The sequence below is a fragment of the Triticum aestivum genome, chromosome 1B, assembly GCF_018294505.1.
Source record: "Triticum aestivum cultivar Chinese Spring chromosome 1B, IWGSC CS RefSeq v2.1, whole genome shotgun sequence".
Classification (NCBI taxonomy): domain Eukaryota; kingdom Viridiplantae; phylum Streptophyta; class Magnoliopsida; order Poales; family Poaceae; genus Triticum; species Triticum aestivum.
This window is the reverse complement of record NC_057795.1, coordinates 19,853,818-19,879,913: the sequence shown is the minus strand read 5'-3', so window position 1 is coordinate 19,879,913 and position 26,096 is coordinate 19,853,818. Positions and strand designations below refer to the sequence as shown.

Sequence of the window (26,096 nt, the reverse complement as noted above, 5' to 3'; positions counted from 1 at the left end):
CGGATTTGGTTCTTCGGGAAAAAGCCTAGACCCATCTGGGTCGGGCAACGACGTCGTCCGTACGGCGTTTTTCCCCTTTCGGCCGTTGCTTTGGAGACCGACGATCCTTTCTCGTGCTACCTTTGGGTTGGCCGTGCACGGTGTCACGGTTGGCTGGTGCTCAGCCGGTGATGCGAGTGGTTGGCGTTGTGACTCGTGCAACGACGAAGATGGTGATGTGCGGAGCTGGGTCGTGGCATGTCCTTCTGATGTCGGCGGTTCGATTCGTCTTTGGGTGAGTCTATGCTTGTTTCTCACTGTGATAGAGAAGTTGAAGCTGCATGCGGCGTGGGACCTGCGGCAATGATGACTCCATGAGGGTGGTTTCGGCAGACGGTGCTCTCCGCAGGTTGCACTGGACTAGGTCGGTGCGAGGCTTGCAACTTTCTCCTGTGAAGCTCATCAACAAAATCGGAGCTGTCGGTCCTCGACGCCTGCGGCCGATCGTTTGGCTTGGCTGTCGAGGTCCTCAGGTGTCGTTCGTTCGGAGGGTCATTGATGGGTCGTCAGCGAGGAAATCGGAGTCGCCTACTCGTGGAGAGGCTACGACGATGACATTGCTTGTAGCCTCGACGGTGTCCTCTCGTCGGCGGTGTGTGTGGTCTTGTCAGTGCTAGGTCGGCCGGAGTGCCTTATTCAATGTGCATGTTGTAGCGGTTTTCGCCCGGTTTTCCGTTAATTAACTGGGCAACTATTTTCTTCTTAATCAATGAAAATGAGAAATCTTTTGTCTTGTTTCAAAAAAATGATGCCAAAAAAAACTAAATGCTTAAAAGATATCTTCTTTCTATGGGAATACTTAAAAATACTACTCCATCCGTTCCAAAATATAGCGCGAACGCGCTTTCCGGGGTTCAACTTTGACCATAAATCTAACCAACGAGACCAACTACAGCACGAACGGAAATTATACCAGTGAATTCATATTCAAAAGAAGTTTTCAATTATATAATCTTTGCTCCCACTGCAGTTGGTCTCGTTGTTTAAATTTATGGTTAAAATTGAAGCGTGGAAACCGAGGATGCACTATAATTTGGAACGGAGGGACTATAATTTTATGATTTCCTAGTAGAGTACATTTCTACTGCCTGCAACCAAATTTATATTTTTGTTCAAAATAAAATTATACTCTGATAAATTATGTGATTTGAATATATCCATATGAGACCATAATTTAAATTTACATGCAAAAAATGAGTACTACTAGTGTACTGGTACTAGATAGCAGAAAGTTGCCACCTAGGTACAACTTGTCTTGCTCCGGACCTACCTACACACCAAGGCCCATGCCTCGCTTCTCCTCCACCACGTCAATGTCGTCACTCCGCCTCCGCCTCCCCCTCCGCCTGCACGCCCGCCACTCCTCCTCCGCCTCTCAACCCTCACACAGCCAGGGCTGGGATCCCCACGCCGCCTTCGCCGCCGCCACGGAGCGTGCGCGCTCTGGCAGCCTCACCCCGGCGGACGCACACCACCTGTTCGACGAATTGCTGCGGCAGGCCAATCCTGTCCAGGAGCGCCCCCTCAACAACTTTCTCGCCGCCCTCGCCCGCGCGCCGGCCCTCACGGTCGCCCTCTTCAGCCTCATATCCAAAGGCGCCCGCCGACGGGTGGCGCAGCCAAATGTCTTCACCTATGGCGTCCTTATGGACTGCTGCTGCCGTGCACACCGCCCGGATCTGGCACTAGCGTTCTTCGGCCGTTTCCTCAGGACGGGCCTGGAGGCAGACCAAGTCGTCTTCAACACCCTCCTCAAGGGCCTTTGCCATGCAAAGCAGGCAGATGAGGCCGTGAACGTGCTTCTTCACAGGATGCCTGACCTGGGCTGCACTCCCAATGTGGTGGCGTACAACACCGTCATCCATGGCTTCTTTAGGGAAGGCCAAGTAGGCAAGGCATGCGATATGTTCCATGGAATGGCACATAAGGGCGTTATGCCTAATGTGGTGACATATAACTCGGTTATTGATGCACTGTGCAAGGCCAGGGCCATGGACAAAGCAGAGACGGTCCTTGGTCAAATGGTAAATGATGGTGTCGGACCTAATAATGTCACATATAATAGCCTCATCCATGGATATTCCTCTTTGGGTAATTTGAAGGAGGCGGTTAGGGTATTCAAAGAGATGAGTCGGAGGTTTACACCAGATGTCGTTACCTGCACCTCACTCATGGCCTTCCTTTGCAAGAATGGAAAAAGCAAAGAAGCTGCAGAAATTTTTGATTCAATGGCCACCAAGGGCCTCAAACGTGACACCGTTTCATATGCTATTCTCCTTCATGGGTATGCCACTGAAGGATGCTTGGTTGACATGATTAATCTCTTCAATTCAATGGCAACAGACTGTATTCTACCTAACTGTCATATCTTCAATATACTGATTAATGCATATGCTAAATCTGGGAAGCTTGATAAGGCTATGCTTATCTTCAATGAAATGCAGAAACAAGGAGTGAGTCCAGATTTAACCAGATGGTTGATATGGGAGTACGACCGAATGCAATTGTTTATCATTCCCTAATCCGGGGTTTTTGTACACATGGGGATTTAGTGAAAGCAAAGGAATTGGTTACTGAAATGAGGAACAAAGCTATGCGTCCTCCTCATATTAAGTTCTTCCATTCAATAATGCAGAACCTATGCACGGAAGGAAGGGTAATAGAAGCACGGGATATCCTCGACTTGATGCTGCACATAGGTATGAGGCCTGATGTTCCCATCTTTAATTTACTAATCGGTGGATACTGCCTAGTCCGCGAGATGGAGGATGCAACAAAAATGTTTGATGATATGGTGTCATATGGTTTAGAACCTTGTAACAATACGTATGGTATACTTATTAATGGCTATTGCAAAAATAGAAGGATTGATGACGGGCTTATTCTATTCAAAGAGATGCTGCGCAAGGGACTTAAACCTACAACTTTTAATTATAACGTCATACTGGATGGATTATTTCTGGCTGGACGAACTGTTGCTGCAAAGGTGAAGTTTAATGAGATGGTTGAATCTGGAGTAAGTGTGTGCATTGATACATACTCTATAGTTCTTGGTGGACTTTGTAGAAATAATTGCACCGGTGAAGCAATCACGCTGTCCAAGAAATTAAGTACAATGAATGTCAAATTCAATATTGCAATTGTCAATATCTTGATTGGTGCATTCTTCAGGGTTCGGCGAAACCAAGAAGCTAAGGATTTGTTTGCTGCTATACCAGCCAATGGCTTGGTTCCTAATGCTGTTACCTACACCATAATGATGACAAATCTTATAAAAGAAGGTTCAGTGGAAGAAGCTGACACTCTCTTTTTATCAATGGAGAAGAGCGGGTGTACTGCCAACTCTTGTATGTTAAATCATATTATCAGAAGGTTACTGGAAAGAGGAGAGATAGTCAAGGCTGGAAATTATATGTCGAAAGTTGATGCAAAGAGCTACTCACTTGAAGCTAAAACTGTTTCGCTGCTGATCTCCCTCTTGTCAGGGAAAGGGAAATATAGAGAACACATAAAATTGCTCCCTATGAAGTATCAGTTTCTCGAAGAAGCAGCCACAGTTGAATAGTTTGATACATGATCTCTGAACTTAACTCCTAGAAGTTAAACTTGGATTGTTGCTTGCCATGGGTCCTTATGCTTGTACAACAAATGCATTTTCTGTTGGGAAATAGAAAGCCAGTCCTAAATTCTGTCACTTTTTGTTAAGTTCGTGATGCGCTGAAAACTTGCAATAACAACAATGGCAGTAGAAAACATAAAACGATTAATTATCTCTGTGTTTTTTGGTATCGTATGTTCGGGAAAGGTAGACCAAGTAGTCTAACTAAACTGATTGGATTGTTAAAAGCTAATGGCTTCGGATGAGGATTAAAAAAGGTATAGATAGGTTGGCGTGCTTCTTAAAAAGATAGAGATATGTCGGCGCATATGATAGTGAAAATCTTTTGTTGGATTGGCTACCAAGGACTATAGAGCTCTGGGCATCCATGTTATGCTGATAACAGGATATGAGAAAGGAACCTCTCAGGCAATATGCCATGAGATTGGTGCATTTTCACCTGATGATGATGTTAGCATAATGTGCATTACAGGGAACAAGTTTGTGGCACTTGCGGACAAGAAGGCACTGGTATGAAGGAACAGTGGCCTTCTGTTCTCTATGTCAGAGCCTAGGCCCAAGGAAGAGATTGGGAGACTGCTGAAAGAAGATGGTGAAGTTGTTGCTATGACTGGAGATGGTGTAAATGTTGTCCCTGCTCAAAAATTTGCTGACATTGGTATAGCAATATGTATTACCGGCACTGAGATATTTCTTACTCACACCATCTCAGACTGTTTTCAAAAACCATTTCTCCCAATTTGTTTTGAATCAGGAGAAGTGCCCCATTTTCTATGATGTCAAATGGAAAAGTTCCCATGGTACTCTACTCAGTAAGCCGCCTGTTCCTGAAAGAGATTACAACACATGTGTTTAGCAGGACTGCAGGAGTCGCGAAACTCCAAAAGAGAGTAGACATGCGGTTGCAGAGCTAACAGAAAACCATGAATCATCAGACATAACAGTGTCTAAAAACCAAATTTCATGCTCCAGAGCAGAGAAATGAGTACTTGAGTAGCTACCCTCCAAAAGGTAACATGTTAAATCAACAATCACCTTGCACTTAGTGGCTTCAAAAGTTCAAATACTTGTGCTTTGAAATTAATTCTATCTTTGGTTTCTCAGATGAAAAACTATTGATTTCTAAATTCTTTCGTCATTTATCTTTTAGCCTTTCTACTTCACAAACCTGTAAAAAAAATCTTGACCTTGTATGTTACTGCTTTTGAGCTAGCCTAATCCTACAGTTAAGTAAAACATCATTTATTTTGTTGTCTAGAGCATGAATTTAGAGATTTGAGAGTGATATTTGGAAAACTATTTTTTTCGGTTAGTTATTGTGAGCAGTATCTGAAATTTCCTATATTTTTATTTCTCAGGCTTATCACAATCTCAGTATTATAGTTTCTGCAGTTAGTGAAGGAAGATCTATTTCTAGTAACATGAAAGCTTCCATAAGTCTTGTGTTCCATTTCTCACTTGCTGTTTTGAGGCTGCTTGCATACATTCTAGTCGTTTCTTTGCCACTTGCTAAGCATAATTGCATCTGCATAATACTTTTTCTATATTGTACAATTCACATTCAGTTACTGGAAAACTTGTGCCCCTTGTGAGGATTCTGAGTGTCTTTGCTTCACTGCTTCAGATATATGATATCGTCAAATATTGGTAAATTTTTGGGTCCTTGGAGATGCCGGACTTCATCATTGTCAAGGCTTCTATCTGAAAATTGGACTACTGCGTCCAGGAGGATCCTACGGGCACTGACTGTGCTCTTGAGATCTAGAGTGCTGGCAACGGCATGGTTGGCCGCAGAGGAGCTCTACCTGATGAAATGCAGAGAGCAAGACTATGTCCAATTCAGAGATGTTGTGCATCAAATTGATTTTAAATGAATATGCGTGCTCAGGTCGAAGGTGAAGCTGGGATGGCACTATCTTTTGTCATGAAAAGATGTTAAGGCTGAAAAGGTGAATCCATTGACTATGTTTCATCATGCCCTGAAGGTCATAAGGATTTTGTCCAAGGTTGTTGCCTATAGGAAAATCAGGTAATCATGCTTGATCCGTTCAACCAATTGAGCAGCGATAGCAATCTGGCCCTCAAATCTTTACCGTGTTCTTTTCCTCTGTTCCTCGTAGACAGAATGTAAAGGTCCTGTGCTTCCTTTGAGCCTGATGTAATTCTGTATGCATGTATCATACCATTTTTTTAGAGAGTTAAGCTTGAAATATCTCACTCCAAAAAATTTATACTGCCGAAAGCTGGGAAATTTGGTCTTGTTGCTTAAACATGTTTCTGTACTGTGGTTACTTTGCATTTGCAGGGTCGTATCTTACAAGTGTCTGTCAGAACGGCTTACATTTCTGTGCTTCTTTAGATTTACTACTCTGACTTGGAAGCTGCAATTACAGGTACATCATCCTCTCTAAGATCCAGGATAACACGGGTACGGCTCATGCTGCCACGTTGCAACAAGGTGGCTAGGAGACGCTTGGTCGCACAGCAAATGAGCTCTACTCGGTTGACTATGCAGCACGATTTGGCAGTACCATGCGTGCCGCTATGTATCATCAGTATCTGTCCCAAGCGGAATGTCGCAAAGGGAATGCTGAACGGTAATCATCTTGTGAAATGCATCGTTGTTGGAGCTGAAAAGGTGGATCCATCGACCTTCTGAGGGCTATTAACATGTTCATGATGGAGTAGACACTAGATCCATTAGACATAAAGCTTCCTTTGAGTTGCAGACATGTGTTGGCTACTCAATTTACTCTCTGCACTAGTTTTACCCTATGAGCATTCTGCTAGCGCTTGTTTGGTTTCCTTCGTTATACATGCAAGCATGCTTGTTATCCCTCGAGATCATGTATTTTGTTGGGTAGTCCGTACTGGATCTCTATGCCGTAACTGGTGACGTTAAGATGAATGACTGTTCTATCCCAGACTTGTGTCATGGTAAATCAAGCGACATGTCGATCCTATGATTGTTTGTGTGTCTGATTAGTTCTTTGTTGTTGTTGTTGTTGAGAGCATAATCAGTCAGCGTGTTCTTCCCATAGTTAAATCTGTGCGATTTCTCATAGTTCTTTTTCTACTAGTATAAGTTATGGTTGCTGAGTTGGAAGCAGCATCACAGCAAGTTATTTCAGTGATTTTGTCTGCTTCATTTGCTTTCTAACACACAATGTTTTTTCAGATCCATTGGAAGCTGCATCGTGTGCGAAGTGACGGTGATGACTGTTGAGGCTAACATGCCAGGTTCTGCTCATGGTACCCTGTATGATGAAACTACACTCCTCTCCATCGAGTCGTTTTACCTTACTCATCTCTTTTGAAGAAAGTTTCACTGCAGATTCTTGCGATGGGATGAACCCACCAACCACCATACACTCACCAAGGACGAGCAGATGGCCTGTGTCAAGGTTGAGGAGTTTAGCATTTCCATGGTCTGAGAGTTCCAATGAAGTTAGTTTTCTTTTGGCTGGACGAACAAAGGAGTATCAAACCCATTATGCGTCGCGTAAGGAGCGATCGATGGTGTTGTCCACGCCGGCACAGGTACGACAAAAGAAAACTTGAGCTAGCGAACGGGTTGGGCAGGAGCGCCTCATTTTGATTGGAGAAAATAATCTTGTGTGTCCTGGCAAGATAACTCCCTCCTATTCTCCAGGAGGATTTGCCTTCCTCACGAAGGAAAACCTCACCTCTTCCCTTCCCTCACCGCAGCCACTACCTCCTCTTCTCCGCCGCCTCCCCGCCCCGCCCCGCCCCTCCCCTCATCTCTGTGCCATGGTGAAGCAATGCGGTGACTCTCCCCGAGCAGCACGCTCTCTGACTGGCTCGGACCCGACGCCTCCGCTCGCTGCTGCACCTACGGATCTGAGCTCACGCGTAGTGACGGTGGTAGGAAGGTGCGGCGCTGCTCGTTCCCAAGGCAATGACGGCAAGAGCTAGAAGGCGGGCGGCGCCTCGAGCTCTCGTCCTGAGGATGCCGCAGGAGGACGAGCACAACCCAGACGACGTGTCGACGTCCATGCGATCGTCGGCGCCTACTCCGCCGCGGGAGGCCCCAGCACATGATCGTGCTACCCCCACCCGACGATGTCGTCTGCGTCGATCTGAAGCCCACACAGGATGGGAACAAGGTGGGGATGGAGATGTGGGTCATTTTCTTTGGATCTCACGCTGAAGATTTTGAAGCTTTCTGTCAGCATCGAGGATGTCCAGTGCAGAGAAGGATTTGTTTTCCCCAGCTGAGATCACGATATCATGCATCCTCTTTCCTATTTATTGCTCAGATCAGCACAATGCTTTAGTCCTTTGGTTATTGTTGTTGACCTGATGATAATACGCCATGCCTTGTTATTTGCCTCTTGTGTATTCTGACAGGAGAAAAGAGCTCATGGGACTTTCAAGATATAGAGAAATCAAATGTAGGTAACTATCTATCTATTTAGTGTATGATGTTATCTGAAAATTGTATCTTTATCACAGCCAATATCTGACTCTCTGTGCTTCTATTTGTATTCAGCATATCAAAAATAGTACGTAACTATTATCCGAGTGATGCTAACAGTTTGGGTCCGGCGCTGAACTCCTGCAGCTATAGCTCAGATATCCAATCTGTTTGCTTCATTTCACTCGACCTCTTGCCATGTTTGCAAGATTTTGTGGGAGTATTTTGTTTTGCTGGTGCACTCAGTATGTTTGTTCGAACGCCTGTGTACAAAGTATTTGGTAGTATGAAGAAGTTAGCACTCTCATATTTTCATACCCATTTTCCAGACGTGCAAAACTCCAGCCTATGCACTCTGACTCCATTTATTTGCACATTACAGATTGCTCAAAAGAAGCAGAGACAATACATTGATATACTCAATGCTACTTGCATTGTCATGTACTCCCTCCGTTCGGAATTACTCGTCCAAGAAATGAATGTATCTAGATGTATTTTAGTTGTAGATACATCCATTTTTGTGACAAGTAATTCCGATCTAGATGTATTTTAGTTGTAGATACATCCATATTTATTAGTTACCTGTAGCAAGCAATGGTAATTTCAGTTCAGTCTACCTGGACGCTTTTGGGTTCATGTTGTCAAGTTGATTGCTCCTGATCAACTTCTGAATGCTATTTGTCATCCTTATGTGAAAACAGTAAAGCTGATGCTGATCTAGAAAGTTTTTCTAATATTGATGATGTGGAGGTACCTTTATCCATCCATCTTTGAACTTGTTTGAGTTCTCATGGCAATTGGTGGCAAGGTATAGTGTTATATATTAACACGTATGTTATGACTGATGGATTTATTTATTCCTTTGTCATGCTCGTTTTACTACCTCTTCCGCCATCGCTCTGATAGGCCGATTTCCGCAGCGCCGCGACATAGTACAGAGGTTGTGCATCCAGTATCCCCTCGTTTTTCATGCTTAAATTAAATTGTATAAATGCTTAGGGGAGGACATTTATGTTTGAGAGAGAGGGATGGAAAAAGTGGGGATGGAGTAAGAGAAGAGGAAGGAACACGTATGATGCAGTTCGAGCGCCGTCTTCTATGCTTCTGCTCACAGTCCCAACATCCTCATGGCAGGTCCAAATCGCTGAGGTATTTTTTCTGTCTCCGCTGAACCTGAATGAACCCTGTCTTCTACCACATCTCACCGCCACCCGGATTGATTTAATATTTGCCACACAGTATTACCTCATAGAAACTGCTATCCTTTCACTTGAATTGATGGTCTGATGGATATCATGTATGTGTCTGTTTGCTACATTTTTCAGATGCTTGTTCTCTTGGCTCACAGTATTTTCAGTGCTCCAGTTACTAAGATATTCTCATGTTCTTTTCAGGTTTGTGACCTGCCATAGAGGTAGTAGAATCAGATATAGTGCAAGAAGCCGATGATCTTGCCATGAGCTCTCGTAATGTACACCCATCACCCGAGGAAAGAGAGAAGGTTTGCTTCTGCACAAACTAACAAACTGTTTTCGCACGCGTGTATTATGAATTTTGTAGGGTGCATTTACAAAAGACAGGATTATTTTATCACCATGTCTTATCATTTATGGACATTTTGCTGTTGGGATCTTGATCTTAAAGGCCTGTATAATCATTCAATAGTTCCTTTGCACCATGACGTGGATCTTAGTGGATTTCTAACGTCCTAATTTTACCCTTCACTTGATATCCACGTGACAGTAGGTTTGTTGAACACTAGATGGGAATGTACTTGACAGGAGAAGTCCTTAATGCTACCGTGTTTTGGGTCCATCATCCAGCACTCCGCTTGCATGAGCTGGACGTTTTTTTTGGCCCGGTCTCAGATGCGCTGGAGACAGGGAACTTGGACCGTGCCCACGTACACCCCAAGTTCCTGGAACCAGCGAAACCTTCCACAAGTGGGCGTTTGGAGGTTCGGCGATGTTGCCCATCCATTCTCTGATTTGGTTTGGTGTGTTGGAGATGGAATTGTTTGACAGTCTTCAGTTTGTCAGAACAAAGGGTACCAGGTAACTAGAAGATGCATTAGCAAACTCTCTGATCTGGATCCGGGGACTAGATAAACTATGGAGAAGATGATGATAAGCTTTGTTCACAACCTTGTTGTTGGACTACATGTCTTACAATTTCTTCAGCCCTTAAATGATAGCTAGCTGACTTTTTTTTTTCTTCTTGTTGTAGCTTGACCAACATCAGAAGTATATGGGTCTGCAAACAAGTGATGAAATGCAAAAGTAAGACATGCTCGAGAAATTCATGTCTCGGGTAAGTGGCAACATGCTCATCGTCCTACTTTGTATGCATTGGCTGACTTCCCAACCTGGTGTATGTGACCGAGCTTTTCATTGCAACACCCAGAAATGGTGCCTTAGCTTTAACTGTCAAGCTAAAATCTATGTATTTGTCCCTTCAGATATATGGCACACATTTTATTTCAAAAGAAGAATTGATTGATTGAGGAGCTGCAAACTATCTCAGTTTGTATATGCTTTTAGCGTCAAAAATAATTTAGCCACATTTATGCTTTTTGCATAAGTGATCCCTGTCATGATAATGAATTTGCATAAGAATGCATATTTTCCGTGGAAAATTCTATTGGATGGGTAAATATCTTGGAAGATTTTCTTAAGATTCAGGAGCCCAAGAGCACCGTACTGTTTTCTCAAATTTGGAAATGAAGTATGCTGTGGGGAGTGGATGTACTATAAACTGATCTAAAGTAAAGAAAGAGCAACCTTTGGGTGACAATGAGATTCATGATGGAGACACCATGCAGATTGTCTTTCCTTTCCATTTGTTTGTTACTCTTGTCATCTAATGTAGAAAAATAGATTATACGCTTTTGTCCTGTATTACATGGAAGGTCGAGATAAGCACACCTACATAAATGTTTGTTCGTTATGTCAATTAATGTATGGATGCCTACTGATCCTAAATTTATTTGGTTAAAATGTTTCCCTATGAAGTTTCTATACTATATAAGAAAGTTGGTCTAAAATATTTGAGGACATATACAGGTTACTCATATAGTTGCATAGCTTATGCAGTTACATTAGTCAGAACAAGTGTCTGTATCTATCTTATTTTTCAGGTAACTCGTATTGCATATAGATTGATTTCGTGCTTGCTCGTAGTCTAGATTTTATTTCATGTGTATGTATTCTTTTTTTAACAAGCGATATTCTGGATACAATATATCCATCTAGGTCTTATATTTGAGTTATGAGCAATTGTCTGATTATATTGTTCTTTTCACCCTCTGATTATATTTTCTTTTGACCCTCCATGCATAGATTTTACTTAATTTGTCAGGACCAGTGTTGTCCTGAAATTCATTCTGAGCTTTTTCATCTTGTTAGGTAATCACGCTGATTGCCTGAGATGTTGAAGTGTCATGCCTTTGTGTGCTATGTTGTCAATAAACTGCACACCTCCAAGATTTATCTATTATCTAATTTTCTCCCGTCAGAAAACAACAGAATCTTGCATTTCTTGAAGCTCTAAACAAATGCAGCCTGAGCTTCCATCATTTTCCTGTGTAGATCAAATGTGTTTGCTCAAGCTTTAGACTCTAAGTACCACAGAAGAAAAATACCAATAACTTGATAAGTTAACTCTACTTGCTATGCATGCCTTGTAACCATCAAGTTATGGTTAGTCTTGTGGTGAGTGCAGCCTGTTGTACACTTGGCTCAAGAGTTTTCAGTCAGAAATTTGTAAACACAATCCTTCAATCAATACATTGTTAGGCCTCTTTCATTGTAGTTACTCATCATGACATGATATTGTCTTATTCCATGCCCTCACTCCTTTTCTCTCTACCTTACAGTACTTTCATGTGCAGTACACATGACAACTTGAAGAAATACATCCACCAAGATGAAGATACCCTCCCAGTTGGAGACTGAACCAAGGGTTATGACAGTGGCTTCATGCTTTGAACCGACAAGAGGGTCAGCATCATGATGAACTGGTCATGGTTTAGCAACCACACAAACATCCAGGAAGGTGTATGTGCCTTCCACTTCAACCGCAAGGCAAGGTGCCACCTCTCTCACTGTGCATCGTCTCTATACGCACCACCGTCAACTACAGCTATCGCCTATACATATGATCCATAAATCGACTCTGCCTCTCTTTTGGAGGTCGCCCGTCTTTTGGAGGATGTTAGACTTTGATTTCAACCGATTGTCGTGCTCTGTGATCATTCCTCCACCTTCTAAGGCTGTCAGCTCTCCGATAACATAGACCTATTAGTGAATATTATATTTCTGCAGTTGTATTTCGTGTATTATATTTTTTTGAAGATGGTACTCATTTGCACTGCATACACACGTAGACAAATGCAGCAACAAGATTAGTGAGCACAGTCACGCAAAGGAGGCCCGCCCGGGGCGTGCCCCAGCCACTAGTGATGTGTTATTTATGCATGCTTTTGGCTAGAAACATGTGAACAATATATGGTCTATTAACCTTATGCTGTCAGGCAGTATATACTATATGGTACAGCTTTTATCTACCTACAGCGTTTTATTTTCTTTCGAACTGCACAGATGAAAAACACTGGATCATAGTTGTACTACAGATGCTTAGGCTGCTCTGGCGATGGAAGGGATGATGATTGTTGCAGCTAACATCCACATGTGAATGGACTCTGAGAGGTACGCTGCTCTGACCAACATCTATCGGCCTTCTTTCTATCAATTAGTGATGACAAATCAGTATCATTCGATTCTCATAAATTATACTCCTTCCATATGGTATATATTTGATATTGTACATGTCCATATATTCATGTAAACTTGATCAAAGTTTACAAAGTTAAGGGTTTGAAAAATATCTCATATGCACTATAATGTGGAAAGGAGAGAGAAATAACTACATAATTAAGGATCTCACAGAGACTTCAAGAAAACAACAATTATACAAAGAGGTATTCAACGTGCTGTCGGGCCTGGATCGGTGGCCACGGTTGGTATCCTCAGCTCCGTCTCGAATGCAGTGTTACTGCTCACGTTGGTGGACTGCGCACTACCGTAAGCATTGTGATTATCGTCACCGCTGCTGCCACCGGTGTGGAAGCTAGGAGCGCGGCCCTCCTCGAGCTCCACACACTCCTGTAGCTGCGTCACCACGTCAGCCATGGTGGGCCGCTGTGCCGACCCCTGTGTGGTGCATTTGAGGGCAATCTCCGCCACCTTCCACACGCCGTTGATATCATAACCACCCTGCATTCGCGCGTCCACCACGCCCTCCATGTTGCCGCGTGCCAGCCGCTGCCTTGCCCATAGGACGATGCTTGTGGGCTCTGGGTCCGAAAGAATGGCTGGTTTCCCGGTGACCAGCTCCAGCAGCACCACTCCAAAGCTGTACACGTCGCTCTTGGTCGTTGGCTGCATCGTGGCCTGGTACTCTGGATCAACGTACCCGGGGGTAAAAGCGAGCGTGTTCGTGAAAAGAAGGGTGTTGTTGTGGTAGTCAAAGGCTTTCGTCAAGCCAAAATCGGCGATCTTGGCCTCTAGTCTGGCATTCAGCAGAATGTTGGTGGCCTTGACATCCCTGTGAATGAGAGGCGGGTTGCAACCCATGTGCAGATACTCCAACCCTACACATGAGAAGAACATCAACCTGTAAATCAAATGCGTGTCCAATAGCAATAATGTGCCTTTGGTGAATAAAAATAGGCCATAACTATAGAAGAGCAGCAATAAGCTGCTCTGGATTTGAGCGTGCACCTTGTGCAGGTTCAAGTGCGTTTTTAAGTCTCTGCCTCCATGGTAAACATCCTCCAGTACGTCCGCTTCCTACAAATACAATAACAGCATGTCTTCCGAATTAATGGAAAGTATCTCAGGTGAACCACTAGGGCGACTTGCGCATTCACTATATGTGTTGAAAGCCAAATCCTTTTTGTTAGCCGTAGTTGGCATTCATACCTGCAATGTGCTCTCGCAGGGTCCCTTGTGCCATGTACTCATACACAAGTGCCATATACTCCCCATCCTTGCAGTAACCAATCATCGAGACAAGATTCTTGTGATGAATCCGGGTCAAAATCTGAGCCTGCACAGGCACATAAAATTTCACATCGAAGTCACGCATTTCTGCCAAGGGTTGAAGGCACATGCTGTTAAAGGATTGGTCCACCGCACCTCTGCGAGGAACTCCTTGACACCTTGATTGGAGGAGTGAGACCGCAACTTCACCGCCACTTGAGTACCATCCTCCAGGAAGCCATCATAGACATAGCCGAACCCTCCTTGGCCAAGCACCCGATCAAAGCCATTAGTTATCCTCTCGAGTTCCTCGTACGTGAACCGGCGATTCTCAACTAGTCGCAGAGAATCATCATCGCCGCCATAGCTCGTCGACATCGCCTCTTCATTTTGTGGCTTTACCGTTGTCCTGTTTTTCATTGATCCTTCATGCATACACAAGAAATCGATGAATTAATAGACCAAATATTGGCATTGTTGTGTGCTAGGTCGATCATGCCGAAAAGGCCTCAGCCTCACTCTAACCTTTCTGCTGGTTTCGTCGTCTTAGAAAGAACAAGACTAGTAGGGACACTGATACTATCACCACAAGTATAGGGACGGCAACATAGATGGCCAGTTTGCTCTTCCTTATAGCAGCAAGCTGACATGAATTGCCGTCGGTGCACATATTTGGATTGTTGCCATGTCTAATAAATCGAGGACCAAGTTAATTAATGAAGTCCCCGCCAAAAAAAAATTTAACGAAGAAGCTTAGTGGAATTTATCAAGTATGTATATACTATGAACACCTTAGATCCAGGGAGCCATCTTGAATTCTTTTGAGAAGTCCAGAGGGAATTGAACCATTGAGTTGGTTGCCAGACAAATCTCTAGAATAAAACAATTTAGACACACTATATATGCACATAATAACTCGAAGCAATTCTGTCAAAGTTTGACAAGACCTTTCTATATGTTGCTTGTTGTAACTGTTAATCTTGTTAATTATTGGATATGTGTCATGTATTGTGTCTGAGTGTGTAACTAAGCGTGTGTGCTAATTAGCTAGGGCTAATTGTTGCCCAACTTACATGACTGTCAATGATGATAACTGTGAAAGGGCATCTGGAATTGAACCTGTCAAGTTATTGTTTGACAAATCCCTGCAAGATGTGGAAACAATATATTTAATTTCTTGGAGCTTGTGTTGCTGAGAACTGAGAAGTACAGACAGTGATTAGGCCAAATAAATCCAGAACTCTGACGTACAAGTATTGGAGAGCCTTTAGATGCGTGAAAGATGATGATATATCACTCTTTAGACCACTGGAGGACAGGTTTCTACAAAAAGCACATAATAGAAGTATCAGCTTCATTTTCCATAGCTGCAGATATACAGAAGGTAATTTTTTGATCTACTCTGACAACACTCATGTTTCCCAATTTTTTTCAAAACAGATAACTTTGTTATTGGTCTCAGGTAAAGTGTTATGACCTTAATCCTCCCATCACAAAATAATCAAAAAAAAACATACTGTTTTTTTTCAATTGAAAGCTTCAAAATCTGAAGTAGAATAAAAGATAGAAAATTCAAGAGTGAACTTTACATGACATGTGTGTATGTGTGGAAAACTTACAAAAAATGTGAGCATTGGTGACAAAATTATATAAAAAGGAAACAAAATTACAAAAACATAAATATTATGAAGAACAAGCTAATTATAGGAAACCCAAAAATAATTTAAAAACAATGATAAAAAATACAAAAGTGTATGTTTATAATTTATTTCTGACTTCTCTTGAATTCCTCAAACTGGGGAATACTGATCTTGATTTTCCCCTTTCTAATGTAAAACATTACATGATTTCCAATATTTGAATATATATATATGAATTACTTACATGCTTGTGATCCTTGGAGGGTTGGCAGCGGCATAGCTGCAGTTCAACCCATCCCAGGCCATAGTCCTGGGAAAGCATGGGTCACCCATCCAGTTCTTTCGTACCCCGTACTTGGCCTTAATCACCATGGCGGCAGATGCTGAGCTCATGCATCCATGCATTCATTCATATCAGAGTCCTAGTAGCACATAGTGGATTGATGGATAGATCATAGATCGGATGAATTACCATCCTGAGAGTCGGTGCCAAGGTTGGTGGTGGGTATGACATAGTACACCTCAACGGCGTTCAGAATGGGCGGCAGCGTCGAGTTTGCGGTGGCGTTGATGGAGAAATTGTAGCCGCTATGCCGGCTGGGCTTGGTATCATAAATCGCGTTGCTGACGAGGTGCTCCGGCGTGAAGCCCGTCGGGTATGCGAGCTCATCATTCAGGTTGATGTAGAACTGGCGCAGCTCCCCGTTGCTGGCGTTGAGGAGCTGCAGCTCAGCGAAGTGCAAGATGGCAACGTACCCCGGCCGGGACGGGTCGTCGTCTCGGGGCTCCGCGTCTAGGGACTCCCAGCCGAACCAGATGTTCTTGGAGGTGTTCCGCGTCACAATCGCGGTCTGCATCACCTTCCATGGCACCTCGAAGAGGTCGTCGCCAACGCCGTACACTCTCTCGGTCGTCGAGATCTCTGCCCAAATCGTGGCGTCGAACCACGGGTACCACAGCCGGTCATGTGGATCATCGGGGTACCTTATGGTGCCCGTTTTGTTTACCGGGGCGGCGTTCAACCTGGCCAGCATGACCAGCCCCTGCTCGGCCGTCGCCTGTGGGTAGAACGTCCTCTTCAAGGGCCTCAGGTCCAGACTGGAGATGAAGGGCGTCCCGCTGCCGGTATTCACCAGGCACACCTGCAGCAGGTCGTTTGGCACGACGATGATGGCCTCCACCGTCGCCGTGTTGCCCTGGTCTGCCCCCCACGTCGACATGTTCACCGTCTTCCAGAAGTTGACGCCGATGTGGAGGTCGAACGACGCGGGCGGCCTGTTGAGGCCGTCGTAGTTTCCATAGAGGAAGCCGGCGCGGATCAGGTACTTGAGGCCGGACACCAGGGACCGGAGCGTGTAGCAGTTGCGCACGCCATCAGGGAAGCTCCGGAGGTTGTGGCCGCGCCTGGAGAACCCGAGGTACTCGGCCGAGATGTTGTAGTTCATGCCAGCGTCGGTGAAGCCGGCGTCCAGATGTATGCCAGCGTCGTTGTGTCGTCCACATAGCTTGCCTCCTCAGCTAGCCCGCAGTCTATGCTGATGAAACCTGCCCGCCGCGCAGATATTTATGTGCTAGCTGAGAGCCTGAGACCGGGAGAAAGAGATAGAGAGAGAGAGAGAGAGAGAGATACGATGTAAGATACCTCTGCTGTCAGGCTGGGCGAGAGATTGGAGTACACCGGCGGCAAGGAAGAGAAGCAGCAGCCACCGCCGGGGTGCCATTGTTCTCCGTGTGCTGGTTGCTTCACATGCATACAAACAGCTAATGGCGCAACATCATCATCCTAAATTCATGATATACATACCCTAACATTAATATATAAATGTCAATTTGACTCTACGAGCCAGTAACATCCAATGATCACATCATCAAATTGACATTAATGTTTATCCAAGTCATCACACACCTAATACACAACTTGCTTGGTGACATACTTCCAACGTAAGACTTACGAAATTTTACACAGTTGCCAATTGTCAAACAACCCATAATTTTGTAGAAGTTACGGAGAGATTGACGTGGCACTATTTCGTACGGTAAATATCATATAAAAAACCAATATAAGATGTACATTAATTGTTATGGTGTATCCTGACACAAATTTACACACATGAGTTAAAGTATTTTGGAAGAGAATTGTCGTTAAAGGTACGTTTGAAAACTGAATTTGGCTCTCTTGTCCGCACCAATATTTTAACCAAATATGATGATATGATGCATGGCATATGAAATAAAATAACATGGGAGAAGAGTGGTACAAAAATGTGTACCTTCTACTAGAAAGTCTTCCTGTTTTATGTTTTAACCAGTCAACATACCCTAACGATTGTCCATAAAGATAAACAATACCAAATTGTTCATGTTGCTAACAAGATAATGCAGGGAAGGTCACATGTACTGTCTAGATTAGCTGCTTGTTTGTCTCTTGCCGTGTTTGGTAAGCTGGCTTATTAATTACTTGAGGCCGGTCATTGTAACTTGCAATTCAACACGCATTATACTTGTAAATCAGTAACTAATTGACAGTTAATATAAATTATCAGCTAGATATGTGGCATCATCTATGTCTTGTTACGTAATATAAGCTTATCTCTACATGATTTACATATATGTCGACAAGTTGTTACAAAGAAAATTATATGCCGACAACAAATGGTTTGTAGATGGTCGTGGTGCGTTAGGCATGTGATAACTGTTCTTGACTCTTTTGGACCCCAATTGGCAAAATGAAGTGAAGAATGGTTAAGACTTCGATTTGTCACGAGCAAAGGAACCGGTAATAACTAGGATTGCCATCTCTTGTAGGGACGTTAAAATCGACTTCAAGAGGACCAAGTCCTGGTCAAATGCGATTCTAAAAAAAAAAGGAGTACTGGTCACTGCACCTTTTATGCACTAGTTAGCAGGTGCTGCTATGGAAAATAAATATTATATTTAGAGATTTTATTGGGCTGAGCACATATGCGCGTGACCGTGAGACAAAGAGGGGAAAGTGATGTGCAACACAGGCGCCGATTTAATACTAAATATGATGATATGATGTATGGCATATGACAGAAAATGACATGGGAGAAGAGTGGTACAAAAATGTGTACCTTCTACTAGAAAGTCTTCCTGTTTTAACCAGTCAAGGTACCCTAACGATTGTCCATAAAGATAAACAATTCCAACTTGTTCATGTTGCCAAGAAAATAATGCGGGGGAAGATCACATCTACTGTCTAGCTTAGCTGCTTGTTGTTTGTCTCTTGCCGTGTTTTGTAAGCTAGCTTATTACTTGAGGCCGGTCATTGTAGCTTGCAATTCAACACGCATTATACTTGTAAATCAGTAACTAATTGAAAGTTGATATTTATTACTTCCTCCGTCCCATAATATAAGAGTGTTTTTTGACACTACACTAGTGTCAGAAAACGCCTTACATTATAGGACGGAGGGAGTAGCAGAGCCAGATAGGACGGTATGATCCATGTGACGTCATGGAATATGAACGTATCCATATATACATGATTTACATATATGTCGACAAGTTGTTCAAAAAATTTATATATGTCAGACAGCAAATGGTACTGATGGTCATGGTGCGGTTGGCGTGGGATAACTGTCCTTGACTTCTTTGCACTTCAATTGGCAAAATTAAGTGAAGAGTGGTTAAGACTTGGATATATCACGAGCAAAGGAACCAGTAATAATTAGGATTGCCATCTTTTGCAGGGAAATTAAGATCGACTTCACGAGGACCAAGTACTGGTCGTCAACTGCACTTTTATGCTCACTAGTTAGGAATCGTGTGCTGCTATGGAAAAATAAATATTTCTTTAGAGATTTTGTTGGGCTGAGCACCGCATGCGCGCGCCTGAGATGAAGGGGGGAAGGTGATGTTTAACACCTGTGACGATTTGATAGTAAAGATATACTGCTTGTCCTGCAGTCCTACTCGCTCATAGTAAAGATTACTCGCTCATAGATGTGCGTCACAATGAAACAATAGACGTTTTTATTTGGCATTATGATCAGGTCTTCCTTCTAGCAACCAGATCAAGAAACATCATGGCCCCTCCAATGGCCCATGTACATTGTGTGCTGAACATGAGGATGCCTCGCATATCTTCATCGAGTGCACTCTGCACGTTTCATGTGGGGATCCCTCCATCTTGGTGTTATGCAACACGCTCGTAGGTTCGTCTATTCCTGTTTCACTGCGCTGGCACGTTAGGAACAAACTTACTATCCAATGATTTACCGTGTTCTGTCGTCAGTCACTGTAAGTGTTTGGTGGCCGTGTGGGGCTTTATTTCTATTGCCTAGCAGGCGCCTTCTGTCTAAAGTAAAACAAAGACGGTGATACACTCATTCATCCGTCGTGTGAAAGTAGAAATATGGAACGAAGGGTGCTCCCTTGGGAAACAATGCACTACCCATGAGAAAGATCGATAAAGGAAAACAATGCAGTATTCCTAGACAAGGTGAGAGTATATGATCTCACCGAGACGAGATCAACCATGCAAAACACGGTTGGTTGGTTACGTCAGGTTAAGACTTAGAGGTGTACGCACAGATAATTAAGAGCAACTTGTCTCGGTTGCTTGTAAGATAATACATGTCAGTCGGCATCCTCGGTGTTTTCTGTTCTTTTCTTTTCCGGCAGAGTTTCTGTTCCGCGCATATAATTAAGAGTAGAAAGAGAGTGGATAATTATCGGGAGTTTCTGTTCCGCGCATAGCTAGATAGAAGCAAACGCGCAGCTCGCACGTATTGGGCCGGCCAAATTAGTGACCAGGCTTATTTTTTATAGGGGAACCAGGCTTATTTTCTGCACTAATTTTACCTATAAAGCTTCGTTATGCATGCATGCATGCCTGTTATCTCTCGAGGTCATGTATTTGGTTGGGTAGTCCGTACCCGATCTCTATGCCACAACTGGTGTCTGTTAAGATGAATGACTCGGTTCTATCCCAGACTTGTGTCATGGTAAATCAAGCGACATGTCGATCCCATGTTTCTTCCTGTGTCTGATTAGTTGTTCTGTTGTTGTTTTTGAGAGCAATGGTCGGACAGTATGTTCTTGCCAGGAGTTAAATCTGTGCGATTTTCTCAGTTCTTTTTCTACTAGTGTAAGTTATGATTGCTGAGTTGGAGGCAGCATCACAGCAAGTTATTTCAGTGATTTTGTCTGCTTCATTTGCTTTCTAACACAATTTTTTTCAGATCCATTGGAAGCTGCATTGCGGGAGAAGTGACGGTGATGACTGTTGAAGCTAACATGCCAGATTCTGCTCATGGTACCCGGTATGATGAAACTACGTACACTCCTCTCCATCGAGTTGTACATGTCCATATATTCCTGTAAACTTGGTCAAAGTTTACAAAGTTAAGAATTTGAAAAATATCTCATATCCACTATAATTTGGCAAGGAGAGAATAAATAACTACATGATGGAGAATCTCACAGAGACTTCAAGAAAACAACAATTATACAAAGAGGTATTCAACGTGCTGTCGGGCCTGGATCGGTGGCCAATGTTGGTATCCTCAGCTCCGTTTCGAATGCAGAATTGTTGCTCACGTTGGTGGCCTGCGCACTAGCGTAAGCATTGTAATTCTCGTCGCCGCTGCTGCCACCGGTGTGGAAGCTAGGAGGGCGGCCCTCCTCGAGCTCCACACACTCCTGTAGCTGCGCCACCACGTTGGCCATGGTGGGCCGCTGTGCTGACCCCTGTGCGGTGCATTTGAGTGCAATCTCCGCCACCTTCCACACGCCGTTGATATCATAACCACTCTGCATCCGCGCGTCCACCACGCCCTCCATGTTGCCGCGCGCCAGCCGCTGCCTTGCCCATTGGACGATGCTTGTGGGCTCTGGGTCCGATAGAATGGCTGGTTTCCCGGTGACCAGCTCCAGAAGCACCACTCCAAAGCTGTACACGTCGCTCTTGGTCGTTGGCTGCATCGTGGCCTGGTACTCTGGATCAACGTACCCGGGAGTAAAAGCGAGCGTGTTCGTGAAAAGATTGGTGTTGCTGTGGTAGTCAAAGGCTTTCGTCAAGCCAAAATCAGCGATCTTGGCCTCTAGCCTGGCATTCAGCAGAATGTTGGTGGCCTTGACATCCCTATGGATGAGAGGCGGGTTGCAACCCGTATGCAGATACTCCAACCCTACACATGGCAAGAACATCAACCTGTAAGTCAAATGCGCGCCCAATAGCAATAATGTGCCTCTGGTGAATACAAAATTAGGCCATAACTATTGAAGAGCAGCAATAAGCTGCTCTGGATTTGAGCGTGCACCTTGTGCAGATTCAAGCGCGTTTTTGAGTCTCTGCCTCCACGGTAAACATCCTCCATTGCGACCGCTTGCTACAAACACAATAATAGCGTGTTTGTCCAAATTAATAGAAAGTACCTCAGGTGAACCACTAGGGCGACTTGCGCATTCACTATATGAGTTGAAAGCCAAATCCTTTTTGTTAGCCGTAGTTAGTATTCATACCTGCAATGTGCTCTCGTAGGGTCCCTTGTGCCATGTACTCGTACACAAGTGCCATATACTCCCCATCCTTGCAGTAACCAATCATCGAGACAAGATTCCTGTGATGAATCCGGGTTAAAATCTGAGCCTGCACAAGCACATTAAAATTCATATCAAAACCACGCATTTCTGCCAAGAGTTGAAGGCGCATGCTGTTAAAGGATCTGGTCCGTCGCACCTCTGCGAGGAACTCCTTGACGCCTTGATTGGAGGAATGAGACCGCAACTTCACCGCCACTTGAGTACCATCCTCCAGGAAGCCATCATAGACACGGCCGAACCCTCCTTCGCCAAGGACCCGGTCAAAGGCATTGGTTATCCTCTCGAGTTCCTCGTACGTGAACCGGCGATTCTCAACTAGTCGCAGAGAATCATCATTGCCGCCGTAGCTCGTTGACACCGCCTCTTCATTTTGTGGCTTTACCGCCGTCCTTTTTTTCATTGATCCTTCATGTATACACAGGAAATTGATGAATTAATAGACCAAATATTGGCATTGTTGTGTGCTAGCTTGATCATGCCGAAAAGGCCTCACTCTAACCTTGCTGCTGGTTTCGCCGTCTTAGGAAGAACAAGACTAGTAGGGACACTGATACTATCAGCACGATGACAAGTATAGGGACCGAAACATAGATGGCCAGTTTGCTCTTCCTTTTAGCAGCAAGCTGACATGAATTGCGGTCGGTGCAAAGATTTGGATTGTTGCCATGTCTAATAAGTCGAGGACCAAGTTAATTAATGAAGTCACCGCCAAAAAAATTTAACGAAGAAGCTTAGTGGAATTTATCAAGTATGTATATACTATGAACACCTTAGAACCAGGAAGCCATCTTGAATTCTTTTGAGAAGTCCAGAGGGAATTGAACCATTGAGTTGGTTGCCAGACAAATCTCTAGAGGAAAACAAATTAGACACACTATATACGTACATAATAACTCGAAGCAATTCGGTCAAAGTTTGACAAGACTTTTCTATATGTTGCTTGTTGGAACTATTAATCTTGTTAATTATTGCATATGTGTCATCACAAAGTTCCTTTGTAAATAAGCGTGGTTGCTAATTAGTTAGGGCTAATTGTTGCCCAACTTACATGACTGTCAATGATGGTAACTGTGAAAGGGCATCTGGAATTGAACCTGTCAAGTTATTGTTTGACAAATCCCTGCAAGATAAGGAAACAATATATTTAATTTCTTGAAGCTTGTGTTGCTGAGAAGTACAGACCAGATTAAGCCAAATAAATCCAGAACTCGGAACGTACAAGTACTGGAGAGCCTTTAGATGTGCGAAAGATGATGATATATCACTATTTAGACCACTGGAGGACATGTTTCTACAAAAAGCACATACATAAAAGGATCAGCTTCATTTTCCATGGTTGTATACATAAGGTAATTTTTTGATCTCTCTGACCACACTCATCTTTGACCCTATTTTTTTAATTGGTCTCAGGATCTCAGCTAAAATGTTATAACATTAAACATCCCATCACAAAATAATGAGAAAACTAGAGGGAAACATATTTCAATTGAAAGCTTCAAATGTGAATACAATATATACAATTCAAGGGTGAACATAAAAAAATGTATATGTTGAAAACTTACTAAAAATGTGAGAATTGATGAACTAAAATAATATAAATATGAAATAAAATTAAAAAAAAATATATACATATTATGAAGAACAAGACAATGATAGGAAACCCATGAATACTTTTAAAAAATTCATATAAATCACAAAAGGTGTATTATTTGTCTATAATTTATTTCTGACTTTTCTTGAATTCCCCAATCTATGGAATGCCATCTTGATTACCCATTTTCTCATTTGTAACATTACATGATTTCCAATATTTGAAAATATATACAAATAACTTACATGCTTGTGATCCTTGGAGGGTTGGCAGCGGGATAGCTGCAGGTCAACCCATCCCATGCCATAGTCTTGGGAAAGCATGGGTCACCTATCCAGTTCTTCCTCACCCCGTACTTGGCCTTGATCGCCATGACGGCGGATGCTACACGCATGCTTGCAGTAGTTAATCACATCGCACCAACCATTTCAGTAGCACAAGGTAGATATATAGATAGATAGATATGTCAAGATGTGCTTGATTAGATGTCAATATGTGCTTAATTAAATTGATTACCTTCCTGGGATTCTGTTCCAACGTTGGTGGTGGCGATGACGGAGAACAACTCGTAGGCGTTGATGATGGGCGGCAGCGTGGAATTGGCTGTGGCCTTGATGGTGACGATGTAGCCGCTGTCACGCGGGTTGGTGAATTTATTGTAGACATAGGCTCTGTGGAGATAGCCTGGCGGCGTGTAGCCCGGGGCCCAGCTTTCGTCGTGGTTGACACTGATGTTGAACTGGCGCAAGGCATCCCCGCCGAGGAGCCCCAGTTCGACGAAGTGCAAGACGGCGAGGTACCCCGGCCCCGGCGACTCATTGTTCAGCTCGGGCGCCACCTCCCAGCCGAACTTGATGCTACCGGAGGCGTTCAGCGGCTTGATCGCCGTCTGCAGCACCGCCATGGGTGCCTCGAACTCATCGCCGTCGATGTCGTTCACCCTCTCGGTCGTCGTCATCTCCGCCCACATCGTGGCGTCGGACCTAGGGTACCATAGCCTGTCGTATGGATCATCGGGGAACCTGATGATAGTTCCATTTATCGCGGCGAAGTTTCGCCTGCGTAGGAGGAACAGCCCCAGCTCCGCCACTGCCTGTGGGTAGAGCGACATCTTCAGCGGCCTCAGCTCCAGCCCAGAGATGAAGGGCGTCCCGCCGCCGGTGTTCACCAGGCACACCTGCACCAAGTCGTGTGGCACGACTACGATTGCCTCCACCGTCGCCCTATTGTCCTGGTCCAACCCCCACCACGACATGTTCACCGCCGTCCAGAAGTTGACGCCGATGTATAGGTCGAACGACGTTGGTCGCTTGTTAAGGCCGTCGTAGTTGCCATAGAGAAACGTGGCACGGAAGGGGTACTTGAGGCCCGACACCAGGGATCCTAATGTGTAGCAGTTGCGAACGCCATCGGGGAAACTCCGCAGGCTGCGGACGTTCCTGGACCGCCATGGCCGGAAGTTCTCAGCCGAGATGTTGTAAGGCGTGCCGGTGTCGGTGAATCCAGCGTCTGAGACGTACACCAGCTTTGTCTCGTCGTCGACGTAGCTCTCCTCTCCCTGTAGCCCACAGTCTATGTTGATGAAACCTGCACAATGAATATGCAATGTAAATGAGGCAGCATGATTAAGAGAGAGAAGCCAATAACAGAAGAGAGAGATACCTCTGCTGTCAAGCTGTGCGCGACCATGGAGTACGTTGCCGGCGAGGCAGAGAATCAGCAGCCACCACCGGGGCACCATTGTTCTACTGGCGCATTGATTGCGCATGCAAACTGCTAACAGAGAAGTGTAACGGTAATATATAGAACATCGCTAAGGAAGCAAAAATGCTACACCTACATAATGTGTTTACGTTCTTTTTTTTAGCATCAGTACAGACACAAGCGCATACACTCATCCCTATGAACGCACACACGCACACCCTACCCCTATGAGCACCTCCGAGAGACTGAGCCGGCATATCATCTTGAGATTTACGAAGCCACCATAGTCGCTTTGTCGTCGACGGGAACGTCTCCTCCCACTGAAAGCGTATCGCCGGAAATCCTGAAATAAATTCAGGAATAATGCGAGCACCAAGATTTAAACCCTGGTGGGTTGGGGATACCACTGTCCATCTAACCAACTCAACCACAGGTTGATTCGCAATGTGTTTAC

The 26,096-nt window shown here is 44.2% G+C and overlaps 2 protein-coding genes and 1 pseudogene across 2 annotated transcripts; 1 reads left to right on the top strand and 2 right to left on the bottom strand.

Moving 5' to 3' along the window:
* The first annotated feature begins 1,352 nt into the window (after nt 1-1,352).
* On the top strand, nt 1,353-4,511 carry LOC123076072 (protein Rf1, mitochondrial). The gene is made up of 2 exons (XM_044498513.1): nt 1,353-2,550; nt 2,592-4,511. The coding sequence occupies exons 1-2, from the start codon at nt 1,353-1,355 to the stop codon at nt 3,602-3,604; spliced, it is 2,211 nt and encodes a 736-aa protein (XP_044354448.1). The 3' UTR covers nt 3,605-4,511.
* An 8,432-nt stretch (nt 4,512-12,943) lies between these two features.
* Nucleotides 12,944-17,498, bottom strand: LOC123076060 (probable LRR receptor-like serine/threonine-protein kinase At1g51880; annotated as a pseudogene).
* A 3,527-nt stretch (nt 17,499-21,025) lies between these two features.
* Nucleotides 21,026-25,723, bottom strand: LOC123084992 (probable LRR receptor-like protein kinase At1g51890). The gene is made up of 11 exons (XM_044506543.1): nt 25,601-25,723; nt 24,455-25,525; nt 24,184-24,322; nt 23,567-23,638; nt 23,396-23,467; nt 23,117-23,197; nt 22,847-23,016; nt 22,484-22,752; nt 22,267-22,393; nt 22,065-22,133; nt 21,026-21,932 (listed from the first exon to the last, which is right to left on the bottom strand). The coding sequence occupies exons 1-11, from the start codon at nt 25,704-25,706 to the stop codon at nt 21,265-21,267; spliced, it is 2,844 nt and encodes a 947-aa protein (XP_044362478.1). The 5' UTR covers nt 25,707-25,723; the 3' UTR covers nt 21,026-21,264.
* Nucleotides 25,724-26,096: the final 373 nt, after the last annotated feature.